Below are 23,854 nucleotides of genomic sequence, written 5' to 3'. Positions count from 1 at the left end.
ATACAGAAAAAAGCATGCCTTCAGTGAGGACTCTAAAGAAGCCAAATTTCCCGGCACTATTAAAGGCCTTGATGAAAAGTCTCAAAGAAAATTAGATATAAAACTTGGTTTAGGGTTTTAAAAATGTGGTATATTTCCAACATAGGTTGAACCTTTGCTAAGATAAATTTTGAAAGCGCCAAATTGGACTAAAACAAAGAAGCTAACATCTAGAATTTTATCAACACTAAACGAGCTTTTTTGTAGAAGATTCTAGGAATCAAAGGAAGAAGATTAATATCTCAGCCGAAACCAGCATTACAGCCGAAAAAAAGATATAAAATAAAAACTCAAAACTACAGTGATTGGAAAAAAACCCGAAAAAAACGAACAAAAAAATAACAAGCGTAAGAAAGGAAAATCCAAATAATGATGAACGTTTTTTAAACTATCAGTTTTTTTTTTTTTTAAATTAGGATAAGTTTCAATAAAATTTTTGTTTGAAAAAAAATGTTTTTTTAGACAAATTAATATCAGCAAGGACATGTGTCAGAGATTATTAAACAGGGCCATTTATATACCACGTTAACAAGTTATTACAGGAAGTACTTGTTTATCAGCTATTCAAATAAAAATACAACAAATTAGAATATGAGATAGAGAAAGAAGAATGATTTTATCTGCTCCTCTTGAATTAATAACCTAGGTCGAAGTAAAGGAACTGACTGATAAATATTCATAAATCATCATTAAATGAAACTGTAAGCCAAAATACATGAAACATGAAATTTTAACACTCTACGGGATCATTTTTCACTTAAACATATGGATTCGCTTTTTATAATTTTTGTTAACATATTTTTTAAATCAGGCAACTATTACAAATGTGGCCCATAGTCACCCCTTCTAAGGGGTAAGAATGGGCCAATTTTCTTTGCCTTGTAACTTTTTCAAAAAATAATATTTTTCAACCAAATTTTGTGCAGTTGTATTTATACTATTCAGGAACAAATCTGCTTTCTTATATTTTCCAAATTAGCTAAATTACAAAAATTATACAGAAAACAACTCAACCACCACCATTTTTGGTCCATTCTTTCTCCCTGCATGATGGCAGTTGATTATATATCAATACTCTTCAATTGAACAATTCAGATTGAAAACTAAATAAACAAAGCATTTGAGATTGCATGCAGCCAAACTTCACCCAGCTATATTTTAATCAAAGTACATATATTTTACATATTTTCCAATATTTCCCGGGATTGCGGAAATTTCCGGGAAATTTGTAGCCGAATTTCCCGTTCCCGGGAACGGATATTTGTCTTGTAGGGACAACCCCCTTCAAAAGAGGTTTTCCGAAAATCTGAAAACATTTTTCATCATTCCTGATCATAATGAGTATTTATGCCAAATGTCAGCTCCCTAGACATTTTTTTTAATGAGAGAACTTTATTGTTGCCCTGTACATATAGATTTGTACAAATGGGCAAAAATGTTCATTCTAAACTATGCAGAGATGTTCCAAAGATCTAAAAAAAAAATAAAAATTTGAAAGACAAATACAATTCATGGTTCTTGTTTTTTAGTGCGAACCATCTCGTACTCCAAAAAGTTTTTTCAATGTTTAACCAAAAAAAATATTTTCAGCGGCTTTGCATTTAAAACCTTACCGTTGGGGAGATTACGCTTATTTAACTATAGAGAACAGCTGTAATATGTGAATTACATAATTGTTTCGTGTTCAGACACTTGAATAGTCTATAGCCTAATTGGATGAAACTTGAAAAAGTAGATAAAAACGTTTAAAAATGCATTTTAAAAAATTTTGCCGAAAGCTGAAAACCAGTCACTGTAGAGGCATAATGAGAAACTCCCCGAGGCAGTATGAGCACCATTAATGAAGGCATAATGAGCGTTTTCTGCCAGGGATTCTAGCAGCAAATTCGATTCGATGAAGTCAACTGAGTAATAGAGCTACAGCTTGACTTGTATCGTCTGACGATTTGGCCTATTGGTTAGATGTCGGAGAGGTAATCAGTAGGCTCGAGTTCGATTCCTGGGCGAGGACATTTTTTTTTTCATTTATCATTCATAATCATGATTGCACTAAACGGTGAGGCGTTGATTCATCAAACAAAGCAATAACAAAATAATCTAGGTCTGTTTGTAGAATTCAAAGAATTAAAACATGCTCATACATTATGTTTCTGGTGTTTTGTTTGACGGATGATGCTTTGATGCTATTAGCCGTATAATGTAACAATAAAAAAAAAATCAATCATGAATGGTATGTGCAAAAAAAATCCCCTTGAACAGGAATCGAACTTGAGTGTACTGATTACCTCTCCGACACCTTACCAATAGACCAAATCGACAGACGAAACAAGTCAAGCTGTAGCTGTATTATTCAGTTGTCTTCATCGAGTTGAATTTGCTGCTAGATTTCCCGGCAAAAAATGCTCATTATGCTTTCATTGATAGTGCTCTGTTCGCCTCTAGTGAACAAATTAAAGTGAAAAAGCGTTTTAAAATTAATTAACGTGAAAAATCAAAAATTTTATGATGGTGAAAATTGAGAAACAATGTGTAGATCATGTTGCGGTGCGTACATTTCAGATCAAGATGATTTAAAGGTCATAAAAGCTTATTTGGTGGTGCTCAAAAATTATAATATTTTCGTGACTTGAGAACCTTGCTGGTTTTTATTTTATATTTCTGTAAAGATGAAAAGGATATTTCTTTTTTGGTGAAAAATTAATTCTAGAGGTAAAACGAAAAAAATCCTCATGAAAATTTGTTTAAGAAAATACGTACTTATGTAGAAAAAAGGAGTCCTCATTATGCCCTGGGTGCTCGTTATACCCTCATCTCCCCTACATTCATAAGTTTGATGCAAAATTTTGAAACATAGGTTTAAGGCTGAGTTTGAATCCAAAAAGCAGGTTGGAATTCAAAAATACTAATATTTTTTAATGTTCAAATACTATTTCTCTAGTTTTAAGTTATAGATGGCAGCACTATCTTGACATTTTACCAAATTCATGCCTATTTTCGAATATCCGGGATTAATTAGGGAGTGCTGGATTATTTTGGTCAAGAAATAAATACATGTACCGTGTAAACGCTTTGGAAATTCTAAAATCACTAAATCCAAAAAAAAATAGAATTGCATCAAGGTAACTAAAAGTGAATTTCTTTGTACCGATTATCAGAATAAAGTTATACTTTGCGATGGAGCTTGATGGAGCAGACGGCTAGCAGTATTATTGGTATGATTTGCAATTGAATCGGAAGTTGAGATGAGCCGGAATTTGCAATTCCGGAAAAGCTTTCTGCAGCGTGAACTTCCACAAAACTGTGATGGGAAAATACCTCAAAATGATTAATATGAGTCTAAATGATCCTGGAAAATCAATATTTAGACAAAATTTGGTTTTAACTGCAACATAGTGCTGCCATCTACGACTTGAAACTGGAAAAAGTGTGGTTTACTGAACAAAATCAAAGTTTTTTTTATTTCCAACCAACGATTCAGAACAAACTGTGGAAGAAAATTTTCGTATTTTTCAAGCATTGATATTTTAACAAGCAAAACACATAGTGATGCTATTCTTATTTCGCTCACGTTGATACAATGATAAAAATAGAAAAAAAAAATGTAGAAAAAATTTCTTATTTAGAACATGAAACGAATAATAAATTTTAAAACTGGTTTTGTGAAGGAATTTGAACAAAACGGTTCTATATAAAAAATAATTTAAAAAAATATATTTCAAAATTGTTGGCAAGCCCATCGGCTTAGTTAGTACTTTATTTTTATTTTAATAAAAATTTTAGTAGATTAACAATTAAAGACATTTTCTATCTTTTCAGATTTACCACATGTGCGACGGCCTCGGTCGCCAGTTCAGCTACGAGTGCCCCAATACAACCCTTTTCCAGCAGCGGATGCTCATCTGCGACCACTGGTACATGGTGAACTGCTCCAAGGCCGAGAGCAACTACGCCGCCAATCTGCTGATCGGTAAGTTTGTAATTTATTATTGGAGCATTGATGATTTCTACTTCTGATCTGGTGAACTTTCTTTCTTTGGTGTTTTTCATCGCAGGTCAACGGGACAAACCCTTTGTAACGGAGGACGAGAACCAGCTAAGAACTCCTAGACCGGATCTACTGGACCGACCCTTCTCCAACTTCCCAGCGGAAACGTTCAAATTCAATTTCATCAACAAGGTTAATACATTGTTTTTTTTTATTTTGTGTTAAAGAGAGGACATTAATAACATTTGTATTTGTAGGCAACCAACCAAGCACCACAAAACGCAATTGTTCCCTCGAGGGGGAAACAATCGACCAAAGCACCACACAGCTCAAGCAAGGGTAGCAAACCATCCGGTAATCAACCGGCGGAGATTTTCGAAGAAAGTGCCAGCAACCACGGGCTTCCGATTCATTGGGGAACCCGATATGCTAAGGAAGACGGTGAAGAGGAGGAAGCAAAGGAGCAGCAGCTGGATGGACCAGGAAGTACCGTGATACCTTTGAACGCTGAGGAACAGGAGCTGCAGAATAACAAGATTAATGGTAGAAGGGATGTTAAAGACGATGAGTCCAAGGATGAGAGTAGAAATACGGTTAGGTTTGCTTCACGGGAGAATACTACAGTTGCAAGTGGACAACGAGGTGTAAAGGTACCTTCGATACGCTATGAACCACCTTTCACTCCTGAAGAAGAAGTTCGGAGACAGAATTCAAGTAGAGAGGCGCTGGCACCAGGCTTTAAACCGTTCGAATCGATTCTAAAGTTCAATCAGAAAGGTAACAGAAAGGATTACGACTTTTCAAACTTCTTCGGAAGGAATGAAAGTATCAGGAATACGGTGCCAACGACTACATCGACAATTGCTACCAGTACAACTCCGAGGGCGATTGCAAGTAGCACATCAAGATTTCAGAGCAGTTCACAGTCGGTTACAGCTAGACCTACGACAAGATTTTCAACAACGACAACAACTCGGCAGCCTTCAACGATAACTTCGCCCAGCACTACAGCGAGGCCTTTAACGATAGTTGTCCGGGATCCACAACCGTCTCAGGCAAGTCCAACCCAGTTTGCTTCGAGGACAGGATCTGCTTTTAGACCAGTTTTGACGACGACAACAACTACAGCAAGGCCTGTCTTCAGCTCTTCATCAACGGCGAAACCTAGGGAGTTGTCTGACCCGCGGCAGTCAAATCGAGCTCCAACGACTATTCTGTTCAATCCTCCGGCAGCAACAGCTGGGTTGTTTGAAACTAGCTTCGCCTTCCAGAGACCAGCCGTTTCGCCAGCGAATGTTCCTGTCCCTTCAAGGGAAATTTTGCCTCCTTTCGAGAATGTAGCTAATTTCGACAAAATTAAGACTCAGTTTGTGAATCAAGCCATCTTTACGAGGCAGCCTACGATCAATGATCCATCAGCTGGACCAGTAACCAGTGTGATAGAGAAACTTACTGAAGATGTGAAACCGGTGATTCAGAACCGTGAAGATAACATTCCGAGGCCTTTCAGTGTTCCTACTCCTGCGAATGATCTTCTCCCTCCGAAGAAGGACTACGTCTATTATGATGACTCCACAACTAAAGGACCTCCAATCTACTATCAATGGAAGTGGTCGATCCCCTCGTTTGGTCTTGAACCTCCGCTAGATGCCCCACCTGCTCCGGAAGAAGACAAACTCTCGTCTCAGATCAATCCGAATTCTTTCGAGCACTCTCCGGATGCTTCCCGGGAACATAATCAAACGGCTCGATCCATCTCCTCGGAAACTGGAAACCTGGGAGAGAACATTCCATCTACTGCGAGCACAAAAACGCAGCAACACAAACGAAAGATCCAACTCCCGGAACACAACTACCTGGAGCTGAGACAGAAGTTATCGATCCCAGACTTTACTTTCCCGCTAGAGAGTGAACCAAATACGGCAAATACCCGAGGAACTTACGAGCACGACGGAGCGGTGAACTCGTTCCAGATCCGGATTCCGGCACACGCTCGAAGCGACAACAAAAACAGCACCGCATGGTACGGCGAGAACGCCAAATGTCCGGAGTGCCATCCGGCTTTCCTACGGAACAACAGCTGTGAACCCTGCATAAAAATACGACGGTGAAGACCTACCCCCGTTTTCTACTAGGAAAACAACTCAAAACCTCTTCTTCATCCGAAAGCTACTCTTTCCTAGAAATCCCATCTTTCTCATCTATTGAAAGTTCTTCCAGACCTACATGCAATTATTAGGATTAGACTGTGGCACAGAACTTCCCTCACACACGAACACGCACAAAATCATAAAGCTGAACAAATGAGAGTAACCAATAACTTGAGGAGGTTCGGCGTTTCTGATAAACTTTGATGAAAAATATAAACTAAACGAGGACGTGTACAAAAAAAAGTCCGGAAACCCCTAGATAACCTCCCAAAATGCTCAAGCTCTAACAAAAAATCGGTGGCTCCAGCCTCCCCGAAATAAGAGATTAATACCAACAAACAAACGAAGAGAAAAAAACTGTAAATACACTCGACACACCTTCCGTCCATGACAAGTAACATTAATTAATTGTAATGATAATGATTTTTTTTCTTATGATTATTATTATTATTATTGTATGAAATTGAAGAGCAGAAGAAACAATAAAAGTAACTGAACGAAACTGTAGTTCCGAAAGTGTTTTCGTCTTTCCATCCGATTCACCGGTGATAAATACAAACCCAGGGTGACCATCGAATGAATTCCGCAATGGATCGCTGCGGATTGCAGTACAGGGCGATGTGATGTTCTCGGTTGCAGTCGATGTTTTCCAGCAGGGCTGTGCGCCGTTTCGCCGAGTAACAGATCGATCGAACTTCACCGTCCACATAAACCTGTTGAAATTTTCAAGGATTAAAGTTGGAAGTTTTTTTGGATTTTGAAATAGTCTTCTTTGAAGATGTTAGTAAGGCTTACCTCATACCCGCAAATATCGCTCAAGTATTCTTTCTCCACATTCCAATGGATCATAAGTTGATTGTCTGCCACCTGATGGCAGCTATAGATGTTTGCCGGAACTATGGACTTTTCCTGCTCGTTGCGACTCATGACATCTCGATAGTTCCAGAGCAGCTCACAACGTTCTGCCTCATGGGCTGCTGTCCCCGGTGGTCTCCGAGATGGTTCCCCATCACGGACCGGAATCTCATCCAGCTGCATCTGTTGATGTTCTACAAATTGCTGAGAAGACTTCTTTAACGCACTTGGACGTTTAGGAGAAGCTGGTTCCAGTGTTTGGCCGTCTAGTGTTGAATTCGACGAGCCTCTGTGTTTCTGATCTGCCAGCTGTACCGAAGTTATCGAAACTTTACTCTCTTCGGAAGCGATCGTATCGATATCCTGGGTGACCGCAACTTCTTCGTTGAAAGAAATTGATCTATACTTGGGTTCCGTAGGATGACTTTCCGATTCGTCCAAAACCACTTCTTGCACAACTTGTTCAGCTGAACTGTCTTTGGAGGTAATATCGACGGTTACTTCCACCACCGTATCCGCATCGTCTTGGCCCATAATCTTCATAGACGCGATTTGAATGGCCGATTTTTCTTCTGCTGGACCTTCATCAGGCTGTTTAATGACAGACTCTTCTGTAGGAGGTTCTTCAACAACTTCCCCTTCAACGACTTCCTCTTCAACGACTTCCTCTTCAACGACTTCCTCTTCAACGGCTTCCTCTTCAACGACTTTCTCTTCAATGACTTTCTCTTCAACGGCTTCCTCTACAACAACTTCTTCTTCAACAACTCCTTCTGCAACAGGTGGCAGTTCTGTAATCAACTCTTCACCTTTTTCTTCTGCAGGTTCCTCAACAAGTTGAGTTTCTTCCTCCACAAGTTCTTCTGGTTCAATTGGCAATCCCTTCGTTTCCTCCAAAACTTCTTGTACTTCAGGAGCTTCGACTTCCACTATTGGCACTGGTAACAAAGCTATGCTAGGCTCCGGCTCGCTTGGCAAAACTAGCTCAACCTTTTCGCTTGACCGCTCTACATGATCAACGAACAACTCCGTCTCCAGGCACTCAACAGCGTCCTCGAAAGACAACTCCGACCAGGACTCTTCAACTAATGGAGCAGCAGCTGCAACCTTCAACAACGAATCCGTATCGATAGTGCTAAGGACTTTCTCTATAAGGGCAGGTTCTCTGGAAGGACCAACTTCCGCCTTGCGCTTCTTCGACACATCGGTTACCTGAATGTTCAAATTGGTCTCCTGAGAAGTTTCCGTCAGTTGAATTTCCAGCGATATGTCCGTTTCGATAACACTCAAATGTTCCTCTGGTTCAGCAACCTCAACTGGACTAACTGCTCTTTCAGACAATTGTTCCTCACCGGATCCAATGTGTTCCAGCGCCAATAAATCAACGTTTTGCCCAATGGTAGATCGACGGTACTCTTCCAACATGTTTTCCAACTCGACGGCATCCAAATCTTCGTGAATCGTGTCCCGTTGGCTGTCTACAGCGATCTGACTTGACGGTGGGCACGGGGCGATAACTTTCTCATGATGCTGACAAACCACAAGACCTTCTTCATCGCAAACGCATTCGTGCGAATCTTCAAACACCCCGAACGATGATACTCGGCCTCCGCGAGCTTCGTGAGACGTTTCGTGAGCCGCAACCGTTGATGGTATCTCCGAAGCCCGATCCGATGACAAATCCTCTAGCAACGGTGCAGTTGGTTCAAATGTGACTCTCTCCGGTAAATTTTGTGTTTCCAAAGGCGGTGGAGCGACCTCAATTTTTTCAGGAACGGGAACAGGAACAGTTGCAGCAACTTTCTCACTGCTCTGTTCCGCGATGATGCGGGCCAGAAGTTCAAGTTTTTCCTTAATTTCGTGCAGGTCTCGCTCCATGCACTCCAGCTTCCGGTCCGAATGAGAGGGGTATGGTTGAGTGTAGGTTGCTCTCGATTCAATGGTGGCTCCTTCGAGGCTTTTCAAGGACAAGTTGGAGGCGTTGGTGTGATCAAGCTCTGAAAAAAAATCAAGGTATTCGAGGATTATATTCTGATCACAATTGTGGTGTAACACTCATAAGTTCTTTAAGAAATTTAACAAGTTGAATACAGTTCTGCACTTTTTTTTGTATTTCAGCGAGTATCAAATTTCAGTATGCCAAAAGCATGGAAAAAATGAAGCTAAAAAAAAACCTGCCCAAAAACAGTACATATATTTAGGGTCATTTCAAGGAAAACCTGACGTTTCTTAGCTCAACAATGTTCCAAATGGATTGTTTTACCATTGACCTGTAACTTTTCGTCAAGAAATTTAGTTTTCCACCTGATAACTCCTCCCAATATGGAATTGAAGCCGAGAAAATCGCTCAAGCTCGACAGTAAATACTGTATAATATCCCTAAACGCCTCAAAATACTTCAAAAAAGCCAAATTACAAAAGCAAAAATTTTCAAAGACAATGAAGAACTGGAAAACAGCAGTTGAACAAAATCTGAGAGTGTACTGTATCTACGTCTACAGTGTTCAGAAACCTTAATTAATAGGCGTCACAAGCACTCGAGAATGCAAAAAATGTCGATGTTTGAGTTGTTGCTTTTTTTTAGGACTCTTTTTACATGGAATTCTGATTATAACAACTAAAATGGATCTAACACCATGAGCGGTCCTATGATGGGGGAGGGTGATCGAGGTGAGCACCCCCTCCCCCAAGCGGCAAAAAACAGTTACAAAATAACCGCAGATGCTCGAATTTCTAAAGAAACTTAAAACATTTCCTAATAGATGCGCTTAAAAATTCTTCAAATTTAAAAAAAAACTCAAGTAGCTGTAACTTGCAATCTCCTGGACGGAAATAGCTTTTGTTGAGTTACTTAGAGTGTTGATTTTGAATTTTCTGACCATTTATCTACTGTACATTTAAGCTAGTTATTGAAATGTAGGGAATTTTTTTTTTAAATGGTCACTTATTTCCTTCATATACCTAAATTTTCATAAGCAGATCGAAATTAGTTTTGTAATTGTTTAAAATTTTGAGCTTCTGAATTCTTAATTTTTTTTTTTTGGAATGAGGAATGAAAACGTAAAATTGGGGTTAGGGGGGGGGGGGGTTGGATGGTGTTGAATATGGATATAACCCTGAAATACTTGAAATACAAAATATGAAAAAAGACTTTTGGCCTTTCAATGTTAAATTGCTTTTATAGTAGGAAATTAAAATTGTACACAAATTTTTCAAAGCAGTTATCAATTTTTCAGTAGATACCGTAAACTGGGGAACTTTTTTCACCGGGGTAACTTTGATCAACATGAATTTTTTACAGATAATGTATGTATGTATGTATGTAGATAATCCACCATGGGTGCACGGATTCACCGCAGTTTCGCCAACGTATGCGCTAAATTGCATTCTTTATATTATTTGTTCGGCCAATATGCAATGCAAATCATCACATACCCGACACCATGGCTTCGTGTGAACTGTCATGTAATGAATGAATTTCGTGTATGTGTTTGTCTTATTTGTAGAACGAGCAAACAGTTTCGCAACCGTATAAAATACATAACATTCTCAGTGTTATGAATCTTCGACAGGTATTCCGCATGCGTGTAGATACCTGCCCAGCTGGCAACTGATTGAACGTTCAAAAATAATATATTCAATCAAATAAATAGTTATACTGTACAATAATCTTACCTCCTTACCAATCTTACCTCGAGATACTCGAAACTTACTTGAAGCTGTGACCGACCGTATTCAATATCCATAATTAAGAATCATTCTTCAGGAATAATAGTGATAAATAAAGCGAGAGTGTTAAAATCCCAGACAAACAAAAAAAAGTCTCCATGAGTTAAAAATAAAAATTATGAATCTAACGACGAGTTTTAGAGATAATTGGTTCAAAATGTCAAATATGGAATTAATAAAATGTGTATTTTGCAAGCGTCCCAGTCCGTGCAGGTGCATCCCGCGTTAGTTGACTAATCAAAGTAGGCAGCGCTTACACTGATACGTTTCATCACGCACGATACCTCTGTTTTATCAATCAAACAGAATGATCTTATCATCACCACGAAATAAGTTTAGAATCTTATAATAACTTATCTTTTGAAAAAATTAACACTCCTTGACAATTTTTTCTTCGATTGAGCTCAAATAAAGTAAAAAGTTCAACCAGATTGCATCTGTCGCACTGATTTGTCATTTCACTAAATTTAATTTTAGCTCGCGCACGTAAATATTCAATTTTTCAAACTATTCAATTCTAGCGCATATGAATGTAGCCCATTACTGATAAAATTCGGACAAATGCTTTGAAAATTTCTGTCTTCCAAGACTGCGAATCATTACACGCGCGAGTGACTTATCTTTCATTTTGAACTTTTCCCATGACTTGCAGGTTTGCATTTTCTTCCCATTCAAATATACAACTCATTTTGCATTATACAAGCTGCAAACCATTTTCAAAATTCTTGCTATCAAACAAATTCTGCTTCAACCTCATCAACTTCGCATTTTTTTTTTCAAACACACGCGAAAATACTCATCGAGCACTCGATGCAAAATGCCATATCCAAAGTTTCAACTTAGAGTAGAAACGCAAATCCCGCATAGGTCACCTTCTGCCACTCAAAGCTTGCTTTGATTTATTTCTCGTATGGCCACGTTGCGCATCGGGGAGACATGTTCGGACACGTTTAGCGACTCGTGATTTGGCTTTAATTGCTTTCAGCAGGTTCCGGTGCAATTACTTTTCGGAATTTTCGATAACATTCCCATTTTCTGGATATTTCTACAACAACACGAAGAAGCACATTACGAAAAAAAAAACCAGTGAATGGATTAATTTGCAATCAGTCAAGATGAGCATCAATTCGATAACGGGTTTACTTGATGCAATTTTTTCTCCATTGAAAAGCCCTTTGTTCTCTGCACACGAACTCCAATTTCTTCCAAAAAAAAAAAGCTTCCACTTCCTGATTAAAACCAACGGTTAACTATTCAGATACACTACAATTTTCGTTTTCTTTCTGAGCACTCGAACTTCAACAGATTTATTTCACCGAACAACCGAGCACCACGTATTAGTAAGGAGCAACCAAAAAACGAACCGACCTGCTTGAGCTCCCGCGCGCGACTCCACCTCGCACCGGCTAAAGTTGTAACCAGCAACATGAATTTTTTACAGATAATCATCATAAATTCATGATAGGATTACAATATTAGAATTGAAGTTCTGAATCACAGAAAAGATTCTCTTGCACGAATTTATTTCACCCTCAATTTTCCATCAAATATGAAACTTCAAATAAACCTTTATTATTAAATTCAAAAATGAAAATTAAAACTTCAAATTTCGTTACTTTTTCGTTACTAAAAGTTTTTGAAGTCAAAAAGGAATAAAAAGTTTTTATAAAACCTGTTTCTATATTGCAGGAATTGGTGTTTGCTATAGAGATTTGAATTAATCCTCAGAACCAAAAATCTACATTCACAAGAAAACAAAGTTCTCATTTTCCGAGGAGCAAAAAAAATGAAAACTGATTTCGATATCAATAGGGGCATTGAATGCTTATATGTTTTATTTCTGTCAGCTCTTGTTTTCGGTATAACTTCAAAAAAAAAAACTACAAGGTAAAAATTTGTGTACTTTCTAGCACAAGTGTGAAATATCAAAAAGATTTAGAAAAAAAGGTTTTACCTAACTTAATAATCAATTGTAATGAACATTGTGAGATATTTACATTGACTTCTGGGCGAATAAAATAAAGAAGTATGTTTCATCGTTTTGTAAAATACGGGAATTTTAAAATCATTTGAAATGATCGATCTCATCATTATTGGTCACCCTGACATGATAATTTAACGCCTGAAAGTAAACAAGTTGTTTGAACTATCCGACTATCGTTATGTTGCCTGTTTTCGGCGGATTTATTCTGATATTTAAGCGCGAAAAATTGTAATTATGAGAGAAGACCAAATAAACCTTCCTTTTTTAGTTCATACGTTAACGTGATAAGAAGCGTTTTCTTCTCCTGTCCAAAATGGTCTGGACACAACAATAACCAAAATCAATCTTGCATCTTTTTATGTTAATGCATAAGTAAAAATGCTTTTCAGCCTTCAACAAAGTTGTGAAATAGATCAAAATTTTCAGAATCCAATAGTTTAGGACGCTAAAATCTGGCAAAATCAGTTTGCTTTTGTTTTAATTATTCCCTTGTGAATTAAAACTATCCCGTTATCTTTCGACTATTTATTCGGCAACAAGGTATTCTATCATGCTAAACATTCGGGAGATCTTTTAGTGATTTTTAACCAACACTACTGGATTTCAAGATCCGCACCAATTATTTTGCCGATATGCACAATAATGCACAATACATAATATTGAAATTTTAAGTTAAAATCCAATTTAAAGTTTGATGTTCTGAATTTGAAAGATTGCCTTTTTCAATTGTAATTGATTAAGACTTTTCACTAATGAAAAGTATTTACTATCAGAAATAACCCTTCATTTCACGAATTTTCTATTATAATTCAAAATCATTTAAAAATTTTGGAATTATGTCATTTATACTTTTTTTATCTTGTTTTTTTTTTATATATTTTATATAGTTTTATTTTATTTTATTTTTTAAAATTTAATTCTGTTTTTCCTAGATAAATCTTTTTTTTTTAGCAGGGAAAAGCCCCCTGGAGCAGAGCAGTTCATCTGACTCCTCAAAAAGGCATAAAACCTCCTCATCGTTTTTATTTTGCATTTTTTCAACTTATGTTTTTTTGTAAGGTTTGCGTACATATTTTTGTAGTTTTTCACGTTTCACACTTTATAATTATTCATTTTAATATTGATCACTAACGATAGTTGATGATAATGGCGGTGGGTGGCTCGGTGGTGGTAAGAAAAACAAAAAAATATTGCAAAGCTGGCATTTGTCGGATGTTTGCGCAGGTTCATGATGAGGATTGATAGCTGATGGTACCTCCAGCGAGATTTAATCTCTTTGAAGGAGGTACACTGATCAGTTAGGGACGTATTAGCGGATGGTTTTTCAGATTATGTAGTTAGAGATTTTGTTACGAATATGTTGTTTGCACATATTTTCAAATTTGATAAGATTCCTTTCTTCTTTCAAATTATTTGGCAGCTGATTGTACTTCGACTTGGAGAAGTAATTGTAAGATGCTTTAGTCAGGTTCGACTTTGGACATCTAACTTCCAGCATTTGGTTTCTTCGCAGATTGTAGCGGTTGTTACGGATTTGTAGTGTTTCGTTGTGATGGGTTAACGGGTTGTGCAATTTATTGTGGATTTGAACGAAGCATTGTAGTTCTCTCAATGCTAGAATGGGCATTATAGATTTCGCAGCTTCTGTGTAAAGATTTATTATTGGGTGCAATAGTGTTTTTTTGTAGATTATGTTCAAGCATCGATTTTGAGTGGCTTGAAGTGACTTTAATTTTGTTTTCGTGGCACTTCCATATATCGCTACCATGTAATTCAATCTGGATTGAACTAGCATTCGTTCAATCTAGATTGAATTACATAGTAGCGATATGTGGAAGTGCCACGAAAACAAAATTAAAGTCGCTTCAAGCCACTCAAAATCGATGCTTGAACATAATCTACAAAAAAACACGACATGGCTACATGGCTTCTAACTGCTTCGTAGGGACAAACTTTAATACTTTCCATAAGAGGCCACAGGCAGCGCTGATATCTTGTCAATCTTGTTTCATCTTTAATTGAATTATTTTATCTTCTAACGTATTTTTAACATATTTCTAACTTGTTTCGTTTAGTTCGATATTGTTTTCATCAAATTATATTTTGTTCTATCTAGTTTTGTCTAGTTTACTTTTGTTTGTTGTTTTATTTTACACTAGCTGACCCGGTGTGCTTTGCTACACCTTTCAGAATCAAATGATATTTTCAGAAATCATTCATATTTTTTTTGGTATTATTTTAAATCAAATTATGACGAAATTAATAAACAACCACTATAAAATGAGAGCTTCAGCTGGAGTTTCAAATTGCAACACAAACCATAACTTATATTCTGAATCCTGATTTATAAATTTGTTTTAAAGATCTGATAATTTTCATCTGTTTCCTCAAGTTTCGCTCTTAAAAGAAGGGTCCCAAATTAATCGTTCGCAAATAATCTAACTTATAAAGTATAGTTGTTTTTGCTTGATATGTTCTGGATTTATGCTAAAAACTGATTAGAGAGCCTCCCCCCTGTCCTTCCCTTCATCCCCTGCTGAATGGAGATTGTAATCTTTAATAAACATTTTCTTCGTTCCCAAAAATCCTCTTATATCAAATTTAATTCCATTGGTTGATAAGTATTTAAGCTTTACAACAAAAATTGTATGGAGCCCCTTTCTTTCTTTTCCTCTCTACACTGTAATACAAAAGAGTCTATAACAATCGTAGAAACATATCTCGTAACCAAGTACCTTTCCATGCCATATCTGTTTCCATTTGTTGGCTTCGTAAGCATAAATTGAGAACATATGCTATCAAAATTGTATTGGGCTCACCTCCCTCCTCTCATGTACCTTCTCACTGAAAGGAGGATGATGTGTCAAATAATCATAGAGTCATACCAAAATGATTTTCTATGTTAAGTATTGTCCATTTCTCGGATTCTGTAAAATAAAAGCTAAATGTAAGCTTCCCTCTTCCCTTCCTATATTCCATGCCATGCCAAATTTGGTTTTATTTAAGTAGTAAATTTTTGAGTTATGTATAAACTTGAAAGGGAGTACCATCCACCTTTCCGTCATAACTTAATATTCATAAAAGTATTGTTCGTACTCAAATACTTTTTGATGATTATGATGAAATTTGGTTTCATTTGCTCGATTAATTCTCGAGTTATGCAAAAAAAAAATAGAAACCCCCCCTTCTTCCATTATATCTTACCGGTTAAAAGGTACAGCTTCAATTTATAATAGAAACATTTCTCGTATCCAAATACACTCACATGTCAAATATGGTTCAATTTGCTTGATCAGCTCTCCAGTTATACTGAAAATTGTAAGGGAGACCTCGCCTCGCCCTTTTCATCCACCTCTTCGAAAGAGTGAAGGATACCAAATATTCATAGAAGCATTTCTCGTACCCAAATATCGTTCCATGCCAAATTTGGTTTCATTTGCTGTTGTAGTTCTTGAGTTATGCAGTAAAAAATGTATGAAACTCCCCTCCCTCTTTCCTTCCTCTCCGCTGTAAGAAGGAAGGGGTCTCAAACAATCATTAGAACATGTCACGTTCCCAAATACCCGCCCATGCCAAGTTTGGTTTCATTTGCTTAATTACTTTCTTAGTTATGTTAAAAACTATAAAAGAGGCCCCTCCCCCCTTTATATCTTCCTACTGGAAAGAGGGAGGGGTCTCAAATAATTATAGAAATATTTTTCGTATCCAAATACCCTCCCATGCCAAATTTGGTTCCATTTGCTTTATTAGTTTTTGAACTAAATAAAAAAATATGAAAGAGGCCCCTCCCCTTTTCAACTGGAAAGAGGGAGGGGTCTCAAATAATCATTGTAATATTTTTTGTATCTAAATACCTTCCCATGCCAAATTTGGATCCAATATCTTGATTGGTTCTCGAGTTATATGAAAAATTGTAAGGTAGCCCCCCTCTCCCTTTCCTATCACGCCACTGAAAGGAGGGAGGGGTACCAAATATTCATAGAAATATTCCTCGTTCCCAAATACCACCCCATGCCAAATATGATACCATTTGCTTGATGGGTTCTCGAGTTATGCAAAAAATTGTTTTTTGTTTGGGAGGCCCTCCCCCCCTTCATGAGAGAGGGAGGGGTCTCAAACCACAATAGGAACCTTCCCCTGCCTCCAATACCCTCACCTGCCAAGTTTCACGCAAATCGGTTCAGTAGTTTCCGAGTCTATAGGGAACAGACAGACAGACAGACAGACAGACAGACAGAAATTCATTTTTATATATATAGATTGTGTTTATAAGTTTTTGGTTGTTTTAACCTGTCCCATATTGTTTTGTTTCGAGAAATCTTGTTTTATTTTGTTTCATGTTGATTTCCCTTGTTTTGAATTGTTTTACATAGTTCAATTATGTTCTCATTATCGTTTTTTTTGGTTCAATCTGGTTTTATTTTGTTTTACCTGTTTTTAGTATAATGTGTCTTGTTGGTTTTTGGTGAATCTTTATGCATAAAATTTCATTTACTTTTGGCTTGTTTGACAGAGATTGACTCTGTCATATTTCTTTTTTCCTTTGTATTGTTTCTGGTTTTGTGTTGTTTATATTTTTGTCTTTGATATGATTTTATTCCACCTTAATTTGTTTTGGTACGTCAAGTTATGCAATTTCTTATCTTTTTTTTTTTCAATTAACTTGATATTGTCAATCTTGTATTGTTTTGGTTCATAATGATGGGTCTTGTTTTATCCAGTTTTATTCAAACGCGTCTTCATATATCTAGGTTTTACTCGTCTTTTTTTATTTGTTTATATTTTAGCTTTACCTTGTTTTTTCTTGAACCGGTTGTTCCTCCTGTTTCCCAATTTCATTAAGCTTGTTTTTTGCAATATTTTTCTCTATTAGTTTCTTATTTAACATTATTCTGAATAGTTTATTTAATTTTTAGGAGATTTTAGACATTTTACAGAATTTGAGAGATCAGAGTCACCATCGATTCTCAGTTATTTACATCATTTCGAAGGAAGCAGAAGCAGTCATCTTGGATTAGAAGCTGGCGTCAGATTGCGAAATTCGACTTCTTCTAGTTCTAACCCTTTTACTCAATACCCATATTGAGGGGGTTTCATGCTATTTTTAATTATTTACAGAATAGCGTTTCAACATAGACTGCCGACCAAAACTTTGCCCGCTAAAAAAATGCAATTTTTTATCTCAGCCGTCTTAGGACATATTACAAATTTTCTGATCTCTTCTGAAAGATAATGAGCAACAGCTATATCGGAAGTATTGTGTCCAGAAATAATGTTTGTGCAAATGCAGAAAATAAAAAAAAAAATGCAGAAATAACGAATATCCCAGGAGTGATAAAGTGAGTGGTAGAGTTTGAAAATGTGTCTAATAAACTAAATAATAATAATATTTCGGAGGTATTATGCCCAGAAATAATGTTTTAGTTTTGTGCCTTAAACTTAACCTAAAGTTAGAACATTTTCTAAAAATCGCATTCAATATTCAAATTTTTGAACGATAACTTAAGTGTCTATTTTATCAATTAAAAGTACATTCTTAAACTTTTGCACAATTTTTTTACTGTGTTTTGAAAAGTAAAGAATAAGGATTCTAAAGCAATTAATATTTTTAAATTCGGTCCACCCTATCCCGAGACGATCGGCTTAGAATTTTGAGTGCGCTTTTTTGAAAATGTTCTAACTTTAGGTTAAGTTTAAGGTACAAAACTAAAACATTATTTCTGGGCATAATACCTCCGAAATATTATTATTATTTAGTTTATTAGACACTTTTTCAAACTCTACCACTCACTTTACCACTCCTGGGATATTCGTGTCTTTTAAAATTAGTTTACAAATATGTACTTACAAACTAAATAAGTTCCAACAATGTTGCCTCTTTTACAAATTTTATCACATTATTTTCTTTCTCCGTATCGTTGATCAAAACTTCATAAATAGTTCCTGTTATGTTGAATTTTTTTCCGAATATCCTGGTAACCCAAGTAACACAGATTATGCCAACTAGCATTAGGAAGTTTTATCATGGTTTAATTATGGCATTTCTTTGTGCAGCTCGTTTTATGGCGGTTTTATTATGGTCATGCAGAATGCTTCTAATTTTTTTTACGACCATATGTTTTCAGATGGTTTTGAAAACGCTAATAAAACTTTTATTAAACATGCTGTTTTAGTTATTTTGAAAGAGTTGTGAATGCTTTTTTTAAACTAAAATAAAACACAAACCTAGAAGTTTGCTCCAAGCTTTCTTTTGCATGTTCTATAATAGCACTCAGTGCATGATTATTAAACCGCCATAAAACTTAGTGACAGTTCTCGATCAAGATGTCAAAACAGGACACGCTCAGATTAGATAGCACATATTTGAATTAGAACTCCCATTTTTACACATTTTTGGTAAGTTATGCGTGTTGGTTTTGAGTTAAAATTAAAAAAAATCATCTTTGAAAACTTGAAATCACCGAAAGTGGTATGAATATCTTTACAATATGAGTATTGAGTGAAAGGGCCCAAATAGTAGGAAAAAAAATTGTTGCTTGACGCCATCATTAATTCAAGATGGCGGATTCCGCTTTTATTTTCAAAGCTGTAAATTACTGAAAATATCGTGAAACCTTCACAATATGGTTATAAGGTGAAAGTAATAAGAGAGTAGAATAAGAGTAGAAGTCAAATTTCGTTGCCCGTAGCCATCTTAAATCCAAGATGGCGGCTACCACTCAACTTGAAAATACTGTAAATGACTGAAAATCGCATAAAACCTATATTATAGGGGTATAAGTTGAAAGAAATCAACCGGTAGAAGTTGAATTTCGCTATCAGACGCCATCTTGAAATCCAAGATGGCGGCTTCCGCTAAACTTTAAAATGTAGTAAATGACTTAAAATGACATGAAACCCAGGTGGTATTGGGTGGAAGGGCTTAACGAGTAGAAGTTGAATATTGCTATCTTACGCCATCTTGAAATCCAAGATGGCAGCTTTCTATAAACTCTAAAAATGCTTTAAATCATTGAATATCGCATGAAACCTCCAAAATATGGGTGTTTGTCAATTGGGATAAGCTATAAAAAGTTTATTTTTGCATTCTGACGCTATCGTGAAATCCAAGATGGTGGCTTCAGCTGAACTTAAAAATACTGTAAATGAATGAAAATAGCATGAAACTCCCAAATATATTGTATTGGGTGCTAAGGTTAAATGATAGAAGTCAAATATCTGTTTTCGCGTTTCTCTGAAAATCTGTAAGTGACTGAAAATCCCACAAAAACCACCACAATACAGACCCCGTTCGTTTTTGGCAACATTCGATTTTGGCAACATCGAATTTGGCACATGTGCCTAAATCAGATGGTTAACAGAAACAACATAACCTTATAGTTTTCGCAAGAATAAGACCAATACAATTTAAACATAAAAGCATGATAGGAATAATAGAATTACATAAATGGCAAAAAAAAACAAAAACTATAAACAAAACAAGAAAAGTGCTAAATGCATTAGAAACATAATGAAAAAATAATAAAAGTGATTTCAAATGATCTAAATTGTCTTCAAATAGTAGTTTTAATGTAGTATTACGTGAAAAAAGTTGTGTTCAAGCGATTTTCATTGATTAATAGTATTTTAAATTCAGTGGAAGCTGCCATCTTGGATTTCAAGATGGCGTCGGAAAGAAAAAAATCGACTTCTAGTTTAGCCCTTTCACCCAATACCCGTATAGTGGTGGTTTAATGCGACTTTTTGTCAGCATTAAGCATTAAAAGTTGAGCGGATGCCGCCATTTTGGATTTCAAGATGGCGTCTGATAGCGAAATTCAACTTCTACTCGTTTAGCCCTTTCACCCGATACCCATTTTGTTGGGGTTTCATGCGATTTCAAGTCATTTACACCATTTCAAAGTTCAGCGGAAGCCGCCATCTTGGATTTCAAGATGGCGTCAGACAACGAAATTTGACTTCAACTCATGATTTATTCCACGGGTCATTCAAAACCAATCCCTTTTCATTCAAAAAGTCTGTCCTCATTTACTGTACTAATGATTAACAACTCAGAAATGAGGAGCTCAACCTTAGCGTGTAATTGGTTGGCTTGCGAGAGAAACGTCAAATCGTAGCTTTTTTTGGGGTCATCATTAAACCATAATAAAACTATGAATTGACTCACGCCATGTTGGTTGCAAAATCGAAGGGCAGAAAATGACGCCATGTTGATGGATTCACAATGCAAGCATTGGAAAAATTTTTTTCAGGCCTTTTTCCATCAATTCCATCATGATTGACCATCAGGTTTGACGAGGCGCATTTATTTTAAGATACTATTTCATATACATTTTACCTAAAATCTTGACTGGCAGTAGAAAAGAAGCTCAATATATGGTTAAAACATTGGTTTTTCTAGCTATTAATTTTACCAGATCATATCTGAATAATGCAATCATCATTCATCAACCATTATGGTTGCTGAAAAAAAAAAACTCCGAGAACTGACAGAACCGAAAAAAACAAAAATTTATAACATGTTTTATAATAGCTTTTTAAAAGCTTTGGTGACCAACATTGATGACCAACAATTATATGTCTTGATGACGTTTCTAGGGTAGGGCCAAATAGCCTGATTTTGGCTTTATTAGAGTCCAGATGATGTTATAAAATGCGCTTTAGCTTTTTATGAAGATTAATGCGATAGTCCAAACGATATTTTGCTGACCTTAATAAAGCTAAAATTGTTACTTGGGAACCCCTACAGTCGACGAGAATATTTTGAACATTTAAAGAGACACCACAATAAGAGCATGTTGGCGGGTTGTTTCGTTCAAACAGGTATGAATGAGTAAGTCTGGTATGTCCAATGCGCCGTCTGGTCAAAACTCGCTGTTCGGAGGCGCATTTCCGGTCGACATATTTAACTGAATATGGTTTGTTGATTCGAAGGAAACATCGTGATTGCCACCAAGTTGTTATCCATTTGTTCCAAATTTGTCGCTTCACCTCACTGGCTGCATCTTGAGCTGGTATTGGAATATCTAGTGGAGTAGTTATACGGGCTTCATTTGCATGAAAGTCGGCCTTATCGTTTCCAAATATTCCTGAATGCCCCGGTATCCACATAAACGTCACATTTCGATTCAAAATAAAATTTTCGATTTCTTGGATCCACGGATGCCTGGAACGACCACTTTTCAACGCATCAAGACAACTTGCGGAGTCGCTCAGTATCAGATTATTTCCTTCAATAATGCTTTCTGCTACTGCCTGTTTTAATGCGTACGCTTCAGCCGAAAATATACTACAACTTCTTGGTAGAGAAAACTTTAATATATTATTTCCATTGACTACTGCAGCTCCTGTTCCATCGTTAGTTTTAGAACCATCTGTGTAAATTTGATTATAACCATCGTATTTTGCCGTTATGAACTCCTTGAAGGTTGGAACTACTTTGTTTCTTTCTGATCCTGATTTCAAACATCTTTTGATTCCTTCGTCTATCTCCGGTCTTTTAAAATTCCATTCGCTGTCCATAGATCGTCGAAGTAGTGATATTTGAGGTATTATACAATTAGTTGTGTCAAGATATAATTTTGCGATTATTCTAAAACACACATAATCTTTAGTGTTCAGTTTTGAATTTAGACGGATAACAAGTTGTGCCGTTCGCTGAACAATAAGCATTTCAAATGGTTAGCAATTAGATTCAGCATGAATTGCTGTTACAGGGCTGCTACTTGGCTAACGAAACCTACTTCGTAAAACAGTTTTGATACAATCAAAGAAAATCCGGTGGTAAGAAGTATTCTTCGATTTCCTTTTTAAAGCTTGCTTCCCAAAAGTCGTAAAATTCTCAATCGGTTTTCACAGCTTACCTCCGAAATAGTTATTGCTCATTATCTTCCAAATGAGATCAGAAGATTTGTAGTATGTCCTAAGACGACTGAGATATTAACGATCAAAATGTGCATGATTTTCAGTGGGTAATCTCAAACTTTTGGCCGGCAGTGTACGTGGAAACCACCATCTTGGATTTCAAGATGGCATCAGAAAGAAACGTCAAAATTTAAGCTATTTATATGACTCTCATAATACCATTATAAAACTTATCATCCATCGATCTGATCATAATAAAGCTCTTAAGCATTGAATTGACTAACCAACATGGCAGTTACAAAAGCAAAAGGCACAAAATGACGCAATTTGATCATAATGTCAAGTATTTTAAATTTCAGGCCTGGATTAAAACCATTTCATCATGTTAGCGTTGTTATTTTGCCATGTTTTATAATTATTTTTAATAAAAAATGTTTTTCGCGAAATTTTTTATTAAATGTTTTCCATAAAAATAAATATTGCATAATTTTTTTTTAATTCTAAAGATTAAACGAAACGCATTAATTTAAAGATACAATTTAATAAAATTTTACCAAAAATCTTGACTGGCAGTAGAAAAGATGCTCATAATATGGTTAAAACATTGTTTTTTTTTGTTACTAATTTTACCAGATCTTATCTCAATAATTCAATCATCTTTCATCAACCATCAAGGTTGCCGAAAAAAAAAAACAAAAAAAACTCGTAGAACTCACGGTTTAAAAAAAATAAAAATCACAAAAAATGATGTCATGTTATATTAATGTTTTATATTTAGTAGCTGTGCTGACCAAAATTAAAAATCATAATGATATTGGCCATGATGATGTTTCTAAGATAGGACCAAATAGTCGGATTTTAACTTTACGATAGTTCTGATGATGCAAAGCTTTATATGAAGATTAATGCTTGAGTCCTAACGAAGTTGTGCTGACCATAATAGGTACAACTTAAATTGTTACTTGAGATCTCACTTTCTCCTTCATTCTGCACCACGCGTGAGGTGACGATAGTCGATTCGGAGTCACGTGAGTCTTGTCAGCTTATTCTCGAAGCCGATGTGACAGAGGTTCATGCCCAGCTGACTACTAGATTAGGATAATAACTCAAAAAGTTCATTCTAAAAGACGTTTCTCACCTAAAACGACTACTGGAATCGGGTGACTAGGGTGATTCGACAATCGTCACCTCACGCGTGTGGCGCAGAATAAGGAGGTTTGTCTATTCTTGAGTATCATACTCAGTTGA

At 36.2% G+C, this 23,854-nt stretch overlaps 2 protein-coding genes across 3 annotated transcripts in view; one reads left to right on the top strand and one right to left on the bottom strand.

Annotated features, from left to right (window-relative positions):
* LOC129756339 (location of vulva defective 1) overlaps positions 1-6,688 on the top strand; it is a 760,372-nt gene extending 753,684 nt beyond the window's left edge. For both annotated transcript variants that reach the window (XM_055753197.1, XM_055753198.1), the window contains exons 4-6: positions 3,856-4,006; positions 4,092-4,216; positions 4,282-6,688. In XM_055753197.1, the coding sequence (XP_055609172.1) occupies positions 3,856-4,006; positions 4,092-4,216; positions 4,282-6,135 (2,130 nt within the window). In that variant the 3' untranslated portion in view covers positions 6,136-6,688. The remainder of the gene's footprint in view (positions 1-3,855; positions 4,007-4,091; positions 4,217-4,281) is intronic.
* The window catches only part of LOC129756337 (uncharacterized), a 35,204-nt gene continuing 17,987 nt past the window's right edge, over positions 6,638-23,854 (bottom strand). Inside the window, exons 4-5 of the mRNA XM_055753195.1 lie at positions 6,970-9,026; positions 6,638-6,887 (exon numbers count right to left, since the gene is read on the bottom strand). Of these exons, the coding sequence (XP_055609170.1) occupies positions 6,714-6,887; positions 6,970-9,026 (2,231 nt within the window). The 3' untranslated portion in view covers positions 6,638-6,713. The remainder of the gene's footprint in view (positions 6,888-6,969; positions 9,027-23,854) is intronic.

This window comes from Uranotaenia lowii, chromosome 3 (assembly GCF_029784155.1).
Source record: "Uranotaenia lowii strain MFRU-FL chromosome 3, ASM2978415v1, whole genome shotgun sequence".
In the NCBI taxonomy this organism is placed as follows: domain Eukaryota; kingdom Metazoa; phylum Arthropoda; class Insecta; order Diptera; family Culicidae; genus Uranotaenia; species Uranotaenia lowii.
Note: the sequence above shows the minus strand (reverse complement) of the source record. Positions and strands in the feature narration are given on the sequence as shown.